Here is a 12,304-nt window from a genome sequence, read left to right on the forward strand (position 1 = left end):
ATAATTAAGCCACACAGACCTCTGTCAGACACTTCAGTTGGGATTTGTACCCACTTAGTTCTTCTGTTAGGCTCCCCTTTTTCATCTGTAGATCACTTAGCTCTTTTCTTAAGGAATGGACTACTTCATAGAATCGGATCTAGAAGAACAAGATATATATTCAAAATTCAGACTAGCAAAACTACAATCCCAAAACCAAATCAGCTCAACATTTTATGACAATAATTCACCAAATGATTTTTAGTGCATACCAGGAACCTGGTTGGGGCTGGGAAGGCTGGTGGTAGTGGTAAATGTTAAAGCAAAGATGGTGTCTTTCCTTAGCGTTTGACAGCAGCAGCTAGGAAAGAATCTGTGTTTGGCACTGAATAAAAAACAAGGGGAGTAAAGGTAAACCTACACATTTCTGTTCAACTAAGGCAGCTCCCAGTCAGGCTGCCCAATTAAAAAACGCAGCTGCTAATGGACCACAAGGTCCCATTCCCTTACTTGTGCCGACTCTAGAGCCTATCTGATTAACAGTGTTAAAAAAAAAAAAAAGCCTATTTAGCAATAAACCAACTTAACTTGCTAACTTCCCTCAAGCCAATATAAATTTTTATGGGGTGTGTAGAAATGGAGAGAGATTAGTTTTGTTTTCTGCCAGTTCAGTGTGCTGAATCTGCACCAAGAAAAATGCAAGAGCAAGCACAGGAAGCGGGAACAGCACATAACCAGGAAGAATCGTGATGTACACCCCCCCCACACACACACTTTCAGCAGTAACACGTTGCTATACGGGTTCAGCTGCATCATGCAACTAAGCCTCTGAAAGACTCGACTCTGTTAAATTAACACTAAAAAGGCCTTGTAAAAAGATGTAAAAAAAAAAATAAATAAAACCAAACAACTCTAACGCATACTCCTCTCTCTTCCTCCACTCCAGTCACAGGCATAGTCTCAGACAAGTAAGTCTCAGATCCACTAAACTTTTCCAGAACATTTCCACTAAACAAGAAAAAAATACTAGAAAACACAGTAGTAAAACCACAGAGCCAGTAGTAAAAAAACAGAGACAAAACAAAGAAGAAAGAGGTTTTTTGATATACACCCACACACACGTACACAGAGGTTATTACTACCAGATTAACTTGATACCTTAAAATGTTTGTTTCGGGGGATGAAAAGAAAAGAATAGATAATTAAGCACTATTTTCATGCAAAAGCTATTCCATAACCCCCATCATTAGCACTATGTTTGATATATGATTAAAGAAGAAATACAAGCAAGAAAGCACAGATAAAGTAAGCATTCAAGAGCAAGCTGTAGTCCACTTCCATGCAGAAGGAAGACAGGTCTCTGTTTTGCTACCTGTAAACAGCAGAAGACAAAGAAAAGTTCCAGGTATATTCCATATAACTGACAGCATACAATTCTAAAAAAACACAGAAGTCATGGAAATTTGTGATGTAAACATAGGTGTAGTTTGCTTTATACAATAAACAAGTGTGCAACATGAGTGGAAGATTAGCATTAAGGCAGAAAAGTGAAGTTTTCTAAAAAGGGGTGGGGTTTTTTTAGTTTTTGTTTTCAAGTTTTTCCAAATAACTATGCGTGTTAAAAGTTGCCGTAGTTTGAATTTGTTGTACTCAACAAGAGCTCCACTTTTCATCCTTACCTTTAGATGCAAAACAAACACAAGCTAAAACAGGGTATATGCTATTAATTTAAAAGTTACTTTTTATTGAAAAATATGATTTCCCAAAATACAGTTGCTATTTTTTTTTATTTTTTAAGATGGTAATGAGGGATTCTCAATTCATTATGTCTGAGTTTACACATAAAATGAACAAAATTAAGGATGGTTGTTAAAACTACAATTCAATTAAACCCAAACTAAGGTATGATAATTTTTTTGTTCATGTTCTGAAAATTCCAAATGATAAATTGAACCGTCAGATGCTACACTTAAAACTATAAATTGTCTTTCTATTCTGGGAACTGAACTAACTACATATTATTGTTTTGTTTAACTGCTTCATTACTATTTTTCTCTTGCAGTATTCTATTCCTTCAATATTTAAGGAGTTTTTTTACATCCATCTCTAAAATCACATTGTTTCTAATGGGCTTGTGAAGTTAGTTTTATGGACTCTAACTTCTGAACTGCAACAAGCTTCATCAACTTCCTTAGGAAAAAACCCAACTTTAGAAGTGTGCATGCAAAGCAGTGAGTAAGTACAATTTTAGTCTCTTAACTACAGCTTCCGCTGACTACCCTTTTTGTCTATCTGGATTCTTTAAGAACTTGTCCGATTACATCTGAAACCAAGCAACTGAATTTCAATCAAGTCCTCATTTTTTCCCCAAAAAAAGTGATTACAAAATTTTTTATTTTTTTTTTCTTAAATAATAACCTTGACTGTCACTAATCGGTAACTATTTAAAGCATTGCGGCTTTTTTTAAACTTAAACTTTCTAAACTTAAAGCTTCTCCCTTAAGTTCTTGTATTTTTACTGTGATTTCCCTAGGAAAACTGACTTACGCCGTAACACCTCATTTACTTCCCAAACCACAACAACCCTAAACCAGATTACTTGGTATCAAACCAAGATGACACAGGTATCAAGCATAAACATAGCTGCACAGCCTTCCCAAGAAAAGATCAATCCATGGTAATAAGAAAGTGCAAATAAGTGCAGCAGATGAGGAGAAGGTTCTAGCAGAAGTTCAACTGATATTGTTGCTTCGCTTGCTTGATGGCCAATAAACATTCATGTAACTCAGCAGTCAAAGCACACACTGCTATATTGCCAAATCAATATAGCAGAAACAAAAAATACTGTAATGGGATTTCACAAAGCACTGCATATCTTAAAAACTATAAATTTATATACATGTGCTCTAAGGAAAAAGTTACCACTTTCTAGGCAATTTTTAAAAAACTCTCAGCACGTGCCCACCACTTTACTGGAGTTAAGCTAAAAATGGGTGGGTGCAGAGGAAGAGAAAGCTGCCTTCTGTTAAATGAAGTTATGTGAGAGTGGTTGCATCAGTTAATGGCCTTCTTAAACAAAGAGCAACTAAGCTGTATTTCGCAAAACAATGCCAGTGAAAGACATGGTGATTATAATTGCATCAAACAGAATTTGCAGATATGTCTTTAAATGTCAGTTTTAAACAACTTGGTAAAAATTTTTAAAGGAGAGTATGTAAGAGTTCCACTTTACCAAACAAATTCAGTGACTCAGCTGCCAAGCACCAGTTCAAAGACCCGAAGTGCTTAATAATTTACATATACTGTTTCTAAAGAAATCATTCTTATAAATGGTTAAAAAAATAATCAAAAGTTTTACATATAAGTTTAAAACAAAAAAAGTATGATTTTAAGAGAAAGATGCTTAAAACATCATTTTGCATTTCTCATCATCAGCAACATTAAACATCGCCTAGTCTTTGCTCCAACATGTCACTATTGCACCCCTTTGTGGAAGAACAGTGAAAAACACCTCACATTTGTTTTAATTCTAGTATTTTAAACTTGCAGTATCTCTATATACAAAATTTGTATTTAAGCACCTCCTGCTGTTTGTCCAGTATACCAGCTTTCAAAAAAAAGTGTGAGCATTATGAACACATACAATTCTCCAGGCTAGAAGTGAAAGGCAATATTTTACAATTGATAAAAAGAAAAAAAAAAAAAAAAAAAAGAGTCTGGAAATGTCTGCTCAAATTTTCTAAGCAGAACTCTTTCTCACCAAAGAGAATTCTTCCCTAATATCAGTAGACTATACTATTAGTCTGCATATAAATCTGGAGCCAGAATTTTTATCTGCTTCAAAAATGCACAATTCTTCCTTAGGTAAGCAAAGCAGAAAACAGCATCAGAAAAAAATTACTTTTTCCCTTCAATATGCTTTTCCTAGCCTTCAGAAACCAAATGGATGCACAGATAGGATATGCAAAACAGTTCTGTAGCCTCCCAGCATCTGTATCAGTTGAATAACTCAAAGTAATGATAAATAATCACCGAGCTTAACTGATACTCTCAAGTTCACACTGACGCCATTGCCAAAGTAAGTTGAGGGACGCAGCAGAAAACATCTTACTGCAGTATATCTTTAGGACATCTTCTCCAAGGGGGAAGGAAAAAAAATAAAATAATTTGGCAAAAAAAGGATGACTTCAGAAGTAAAAAGTGATGTGTAAAGAGGAAAGGGGCTTCACTGAACACATAAGCAGTAGAATTTGAATCACAGACAAAAGCAGCATTTACTGCTGAATGGAAGAGGAAAAAAAAAGTTAGATCAGGGGTAGAAAGTGGCTGTTACTCCTGTCTCCCACTTCACATCTTTAGAGTCCCTTTCTACTCACAAATGCAATTTAGGCACTCCAGTTATGCTATGACAGTTTCACTTAAAGCAGCTGGCAAAGTTACTAACACCTTGTATCTGTCCTGTACCAGCTACGCAGTCTTTTGTACTGACTATCAATCAACTCCTGAAGCCCTGGAGCTTCCTGAACACCAGTTTCAAGCAAGCTGACATGGATTTCAGTTTGTGCTAAAAATCTGCTTTGTCGACCACGGTGGCACAGGAATCAACAAAAAACTGCCAAATACTTCTGTAGAGGGCAATGGGTACAGTAGACAGCTAGGGTGTAGTAATTTAATAAGCCCCAAGCTAAGTGTTCTTGTTTATTGCTTAAAGCCTTAATATTTTTCTAGTAATTTCAAAAGTCCAAGTTTTGGAACTTTTGAAAAGATGTTCCAAGAACATCCTTCAGATAAGAATGACAAGTTTTACTTCTCTATATGTATCTAGAGCACAGTATACTGTGACTGTCATCTAGCAAGACAACTCATTCGTGCAGCATTTATACCTCAACAAATGCACTGAGCTTTATAACATTACATTATTTACAGCTTCCTTAATAACTAGCTCTATAGATAAGTACAATGATACATAGATTATAATATAGATAAGTACTTTGGTGAAGTAAAGTTTACATGTCTAAATCCTCTTCATTGTCAGAAGAGAGCCAGGATGCTCTGGACATGTCCCACAGTCTGTGAAGACATTGTCCTTTTATTGCAAGCAGAGCATCCCCTACCTCTCCATCTATCCATAAGCCATAATTAACAAATTTCTTAAATCAAGAAAATTAGTCTTAAAGCACACTGTCAGGTGTGCTTTATCTCCTGCATTCAGTCAAGTAGAAAAAGGCCAGATAGAAAGCATGAGGGAAAGGTAAAGGATGTTTACAAGAGCTATCTCAATTTGTGGTTCTGGCAAGCCAAGTTTCAAATTCCTATTTTCAGCTTGCTGTATTTCATATCATCAAAGTGTGCCCACCATTTACTCTTAATACCCCATTTGCTTCACCCTCTTAAAATACATCAGCAGTTCTAGTCTCTTTAAGCCATTGGAGTCTAGGATTAAAAGGTTCTCTTTACTGGAATCTAGTCAAAATGGACTGATCCAGAAGTACATCTGCCTCCAAAGGTTTTTCATTTCTAGTTGGGGAAGAATAAGAATTCTAGCAGTGTGGACTGGCTTCTACTATATGCACATCCCTTTTTTTCTAAAGAAAAAAACAAACCAATTTACAGCTTGTGGTGGGCTGACCCTGGCCAGCAGCCAAGCACCTATAGAGCCACTCACTCGCTGCCTCCAGTGGGAGCAGGACAAAGTGGGAAGAACAAAACCAAGAAAATTCAGGTGTTGAGTTTTCTCAACAGTTTAATAAGTGAAGGAAAGATGGATTAAAAAAAAAAAAAAAGCAGCCAAGCACAGACAGTCACTCACCACCTCCCACAGACAAACTGATGCCCAGCCAGTTTCTGATCAATAATCACCTTGGTAGCAACCTGCCCACTGGCCCCAATCTCTATGTCCAGTTTATATTGCTAAGCATGACGTTAGGTGCCATGGAATATTCATTTGGCCAATTTAAGTCAGTTGTGTTCCCTCTCAATCTTATGAGCAACCCTACCCTGCTCACGGGGCACAGGGGAAGGCAGAGTGTGGAAAAGAGAAAGCCTTGATGCTGTGCAAGCACTGTCCAGCAATGGCCAAAACACTGGTGTGTTACCAACACTGTTTTAGCCACAAATCCAAAACACAGCAAGATTCAGGCTGCTATGAAGAACGTAAACTCCACCCCAGCTAGACTCAGGACACAGCTATATCTTAAAACCATTTAAAAAAAAAAAAAAATCAATACTCACAGAAACATATTCAGGGATAGAAAGCTGATCTTCAGGAAGAGACTTTAGCTTCTCATAGCAATCATCCGTTAATTCCAAATCTCGCAAGCTACGACGGATATCTCCGGCCCTCTCCCTTAACTGATGATTTGTTTCCTCCAGTTGCTTCTGTCTCAATAAAATAGTTTCCATTTCTTGTTTCATTAGAGCCTGATGTTTTCTTCAAGATTGATTTGAGAACAGAAGACATTAAGTAGTGAGTAACACAAGTCACAAACCTTCACAATACCCTGGCAAGGAAGTGAGTTATGCCCATTTTGTAGAGGAGAAAATTTACAGAGATATCAGTTAATTAGCACAGGAGCTTATACCACCAGGGTTACACCATCATATCAGACAGATTATACATAAAAAGTCAGGAACTTTGTAGTCATTGACAACGCAAAGCTGAGTCTTAAGAAGTGACGACTAATCTCTGCATATGACAACTTGAATTTATAAATTAAGTCTTAATTTACCAATTAAAAGGTTAAAACCATGAAAAACCAAAATATATTTCCACACAAACCCCAAAGTACTAGTCAATTACCAAATAAAGCAATAACAACTTCAGTATGTGTCCTGCCAAGTTTCAGCATATACATGCTTATGGCCTATTCCACATAGAACCCCCCATTTTCTACCCAGTGTAACATACAAAGTTGGGGTTCTTTTAAAAAAAAAAACAACAAAAACCAAAACAACCAACAACAAAACACACCCAAACAAAACCCAAACACCACTACCCTTAAAAAAGCAACCTTATTTCCAGCCTTAAAACACCATCATTGCTATTATCACCAGGGACAAGTTATTATACAGCAAGAGAAACTGCACATCACTTAAAATAAACACTTTTATCATCTCTATTTAAATCAAAGCAACTGACCTCCTTTTTGGGAAGTTTTAGCTGTAACTCTTGAAAACACATTCAAATGAAGTCATCCTTCGAAACGCAGTAACTCCTACATTATTTAAAAAGTGTACTGGGTTTGCATGGCAAAATTTTAGTAGCAGGGGAGGGGGGAAAATGGGCAACAGGGGTGGCTTCTGTGAGAAGCTGCTAGAAGCTTCCCCTATGTCCAGTAGAGCCGATGCCAGCCAGCTCCAAGACAGACCTGCTGCTGGCCAAGGCCAAGCCAATTAGTGACAGTGGTAGCGCCTCTGGGATAACATATTTAAGAACGGGTAAAAAGATGGGTAAAAACAGCAGAGAGAGGAATGAGAATACATGAGAGAAACAGTCATGTGGACACTAAAGTCAGTGAAGAAGGAGACAGAGGAGATGCTCCAGGTGCTGGAGCAGAGATTCCCCTGCAGCCTGTGGTGAAGACCATGGTGAGGCAGGCTGTGCCCCTGCAGCCCATGGAGGTTCACAGAGGAGCAGATATCCACCTGCAATCCATGGAGGACCCCATGTCAGACCAGCTGGATGCCTGAAGGAGGCTGTGGCCCTGTGGGAAGCCCACGCTGGAGCAGGCTCCTGGCAGGGCCTGTGGACCCATGCAGAGGGGAGACCACACTGGAGCAGGTTTGCTGGCAGGACTTGTGATCCTGTGGGGGACCCACACTAGAACAGCCTGTTCCTAACGGGATCCACACTGGAGCAGTTCGTGAAGAACTGTAGCCCGTGAGGGCTTGGGAAGGACTCATGTTGGAGAAGTTTGTGGAGGACTGCCTCCTGTGGGAGGGATCCCACACTGGAGCAAGAGAAGAGTGTGGAGTCATCCCCCTGAGGAGTAAGGAGTGGCAGAAACAATGTATGATGAACTGACCACAACCCCCATTCCCCATCCTCCTGCACCACTGGGCAGGGAAGAAATAGAGACAATCAGGACTGAAGTTGAGCCCGGGAAGGAGAGAAGGGTGGGAGGAAAGTGTTTTAAGATTTGTTTTTGTTTTCTCATTACTCTACTCTGATTTGACTGGCAATAAATTAAGTTAATTTTCCCCAAGTTGAGTCTGTTTTGCCTGTGATGGTAATTGCTGAGTGATCTCTGTCCTTATCTCAACCTGTAAGCCTTCCCTTTTATTTTCTCTCCCCTGTCCAGCTGAGGAGGCAAGTGATAGGCGAGTGAGGCTTTGGTGGCATCTAGCCAGAGTCAACTCACCACAGAGCAACATTAAAAATGCTAGCTAGTATTACACAGCAATGCCTGCCCTACTTGTTTCACAAAGACGAAAGAAAACCCCAAGTCAGCAAAGCAGTCACACAAGACATTCTGGTGTACAATTCTGTTAAACGGGGATGAAAAGTGAGGTAAAAGACAGACAGGAAAACTAATGAAAAGACCGGGGAAAGAAAAGTAGTTCAACTTTTTTATGCCTATTAATAACAGTTCACGCATCAGTACTTTTTTTACTGCCCACTTCTCAGATAACTCAAGTATGGCCAACATAAAAATATTCCACCCCAGTGCAAATAAGCATACGGAATGACAGACATTTTTCTGACAGTCAGCTGCTCTTAGGTGAAAGACTTTGCTATAACTAATCTCAGGTCTGGCTTCACATCACTAAATCTGTTCCAGCCTTACTACAGAATATTTGAATTAGTCACATCCTGTAAGCTGGTGCACCCTCTACTCCAGCAGGAGAAAATTAAGTAATGCTCTTCCTTCACAGTCCTATTACAGGTGCTAAAGCATTTAATTGACAAAGTAATTTGGAGAAGCCTGCTAGCCAAATGATTTTCAGCTATAGGTTACCTCAAAATGTTTCAGAAAAGCAAGGAGAAAAGTAAGTTTCTACATCATCAACTGAAAGCACTTCAGACCAATAAGCAATCCTAACTGGAAGTGCTAAACATTATCCCCTTACATTTCCCAAGACATTCAGGCTGCAGAGTTATTAAAAATTCACTTTAAGTTGATGGAAAGTCCGCTCCCTCTACTTACTCCTTTCACTCTTCACTGGTTTTAAGAACATTCTTATTCCAAGTTCCTATATTTTGAATCCAGGTAACAATAAAACCAAAATCAAACTTCAGCAAGTTTCAAGTTTATTGATATGTAAATCGAATATGTAAATTCCATTTTTAAAATGGAAATACTAATATAATCTGCAAAAGAAATCCTACTCCTGTAATTCATAATCATTGTTTTCTATTAACTGTTGTCCTGGTTTCAGCTGGGATGGAGGTTATTTTCTTTCTAGTAAGACCATGACAACTGTCCATGAATTAATTTGGATTCATATTAATAAGTTATTACAGATGAAGTTTTTTTTTGGTTTACTTCCACCATACCTAGCATCTTCTTGCTGTAATGCCAGCTGACTATCCAGTCGTAAAGACAACAGCTGCTTTTGATGGATTGCATCATTAAGCTTCTCTTCTAGCTCTTCAATCTAAATATAAAGAATAAAAATATAAAATTAAGAAAAGAAGTTACTTTGGTAATTTTTAAAACATGTTGACAAAAAGAATAACTTCAAAGAAAAATGTGGAGAGCCTAATGCACTGAGAAGTACAGTATCAATTTCTAACAAGAGATCTAAATACATTAAGGCTTCATAAAATATAATACATATTTTGCCCTAATGAACTAGAAATAAAAAACACTTAGTGCTACAGTTGTGAGAAACTGGACACAAGAACCTGACAGAAAACAGGATGTCTCCAAGGTCGCTTGCTGCAAGATATCTACCACCTGTGTACATGATATAACAGCAAAGGAGGTATGTCTGTGGTTCTCAAAACAACTCTATCTTGTTTGCCCCAAGAAACTCGTCTGTCATGCAGGCCCCAGCACTCCCCAGGGGGCAGAGGCAGGGGGGGCTCACGCAGCAACCGTAGTGGACAATAATTGGACGAGCACAGGTAACTGTCACGTTGATTGGTCAAACTATGAGTCGACAGGGACTGTAAATTACTGTTGCACCCCACTGCAAATGGGACCCTCGCCACGGTTAGACTCCAGAGACCTGAGAATCATAGATCAATGGGAAGCTGTTGACTCCGGAGGACCTTCAAGTTGTCATGCAGCGCAGACAAAAGAGGACCTGCTGGTGGTGACCTTTCTTGTTTTGCTCTGAAATACTGCTTCTCTTTTCCTCCTTTCCTATACCTCTACCTTTTCTCTATTACCATTTAGCATTATTTTAAGGTAACAATAGTATAGCTACAGCAAACAGCATCTGACCTCGTTTGTGTCTCAGTTGCACCCTTGGAATCATTACAAACTCCTCCTGGACCAATTGGACTGGGACCTTACAACAATTCATTTTTTTTTAGCCAAATAGCTACTTGTTCAGCTGATTTCAAATTAGGCTTAAACTCAGAGCAGCAAGCCAGTGAAAGCCACTGTTGGTATACAATAGGTTGTAAATGGAGACTGCATGCAAACGTGGCAAAACTTTTACACCTTTCTTAATTTCATGTATCTCATTGGAAACTGTACACAACAAAATCTCCTACTATAGGCATGTTGGCATATTCTAGTCACATCTTCATTAACAGATCATTGAATAGCATTTGGATGACTTTCTAAAATTCTGCAAGTTCAGGTTAAAAGCTCTATTAAGTTGCTTACGTCAGTGACAAAATTACTCATCATTTCTGAAAGAATACAGGTCTTTTCCCTTTGTTTTCAGAAAAGGAAAAACTAATTCAATCCCCCTCATCCATTTATAAGTATAATGCGTTGGACAAATCAGCTAAGTTTTACGTATCTTGTTTCCTCCATTTCTCATTTAAAAAAAAAAAAAAAAAGCTAAGTAAGCTTCCAGTACACAATTCACAGAAATTCTTTTCAGAATGGAAGTGTCTATCATACTCTAAAAGCACCAGAAACAAGAAAAGATTAGATGACAAAAGAAGAAACATTTCTTACCTTGGTCAAATATTCTACTTTCAAGTTGTCAATCATCAGGTTTTTCTGAGATAATTCTATTTTAAGCAGCTGAAGATTATGGAGCAACTCTTTCCGTTCAATCAGCTGCTTAGTGATTTTAACAGTGCCTTCTCTCTCTTCAGAGGAAGAAACATCATCCGTTGGTATTGTAGTTTCTAAACTAATATCTTCAGACTCCAAGGAGCTAGAAATATTTACTTTCCTGATTTCCTTAGAGCTTTTATACGACATTTTCTTTCACTATTTGCAAACCTTATTAGAGTTGTACTTTGAGATAAGCCCCCTCAAGAATCAGCTGAAAAAAAAAATCAAAATAATTAAGTGAAAGGCATTATGTCATTATGAAAAAATAACCAGTTCAGACCACTAAGCAATACTTTTCAGCATCACGTGATTACATTATTGTTTTTGTTCACACAGGAAAAACATTTTAAGAAGTTCTAAAAGGGCAGCTGCCTGAGGACTCTCTTCCCAAATAATTACTACCAAGGGGGTTGACTGCAATAAGCTAAATGTTGGTGTGAAACAGGCTTACCAGCAAGATGTTATAGCTAACACAAGACGTGCACCTGACACTCACAGTCAGATGTGCATGCACCAAAAGCTCTACAGAGCTATGAGGAATACAGTGTCAGAAAACACCCAATAAGGGGCGTAACAACCCCAGCTAGAGAAAACGGTAAAGGAATACTTTGATACCCACCGTTGTCTTCCCTGAAGATGTAACTCCATTGCTCTCACCAGGCTAATTTGCTAGAGCTTTCCAAAAGCGAGCTACTTTTACAGCCACTTGGTACAGACCACAGCTTGTACTGAAGAGAAGCACAGACTAATGCGCGTTGCTCAAAGTCCTACAGAGAAAGGAGATGCTGCTCTCGGAGCCCACGGCCAGCAGCAGCCGCGGCTGCCCTACGGCGAGAGGTGGGGATCCCGCCGGGGGCTAGCTCTCCGGGAGGGAGGGAGGGAGGCCGCCGCCGCAAGGCAACGCCACCCCCTTCCCCACGCTAGAGGAGACGCTCTTCCCCCTGCCAGACGCCCAACTCTGCAGAAGCCAACGGGCCCCCCCGGTAACGGGGAGCCGACCCTGCCCCACCGATCACCTAACCGCACCGGGAGAGAAGGCCCAGCGCTTGGCCGAACCCGCCCTCCCTCACTCACCTCAGCATGCACCGAGACCGCCGGCGCACGCGCGCCTTCCCACCCCTCCCTCAGAGCGGCCGAGG

The 12,304-nt window shown here is 39.4% G+C and overlaps 1 protein-coding gene across 2 annotated transcripts in view; it reads right to left on the bottom strand.

Moving 5' to 3' along the window:
* Positions 1–12,300, bottom strand: part of PIBF1 (progesterone immunomodulatory binding factor 1) — a 119,148-nt gene extending 106,848 nt beyond the window's left edge. The window contains exons 1-6 of one of the 2 annotated variants that reach the window (XM_074153248.1): positions 12,240–12,300; positions 11,785–11,932; positions 11,061–11,376; positions 9,476–9,576; positions 6,211–6,409; positions 20–139 (exon numbers count right to left, since the gene is read on the bottom strand). In XM_074153248.1, the coding sequence (XP_074009349.1) occupies positions 20–139; positions 6,211–6,409; positions 9,476–9,576; positions 11,061–11,312 (672 nt within the window). In that variant the 5' untranslated portion in view covers positions 11,313–11,376; positions 11,785–11,932; positions 12,240–12,300. Of the gene's footprint in view, positions 1–19; positions 140–6,210; positions 6,410–9,475; positions 9,577–11,060; positions 11,377–11,784 lie in introns of both variants that reach the window. The other variant, XM_074153238.1, reaches the window with a different exon arrangement.
* Between the last annotated feature and the right edge of the window lie 4 nt (positions 12,301–12,304).

Source organism: Numenius arquata, chromosome 1, assembly GCF_964106895.1.
Source record: "Numenius arquata chromosome 1, bNumArq3.hap1.1, whole genome shotgun sequence".
NCBI classification, from domain to species: Eukaryota; Metazoa; Chordata; class Aves; order Charadriiformes; family Scolopacidae; genus Numenius; species Numenius arquata.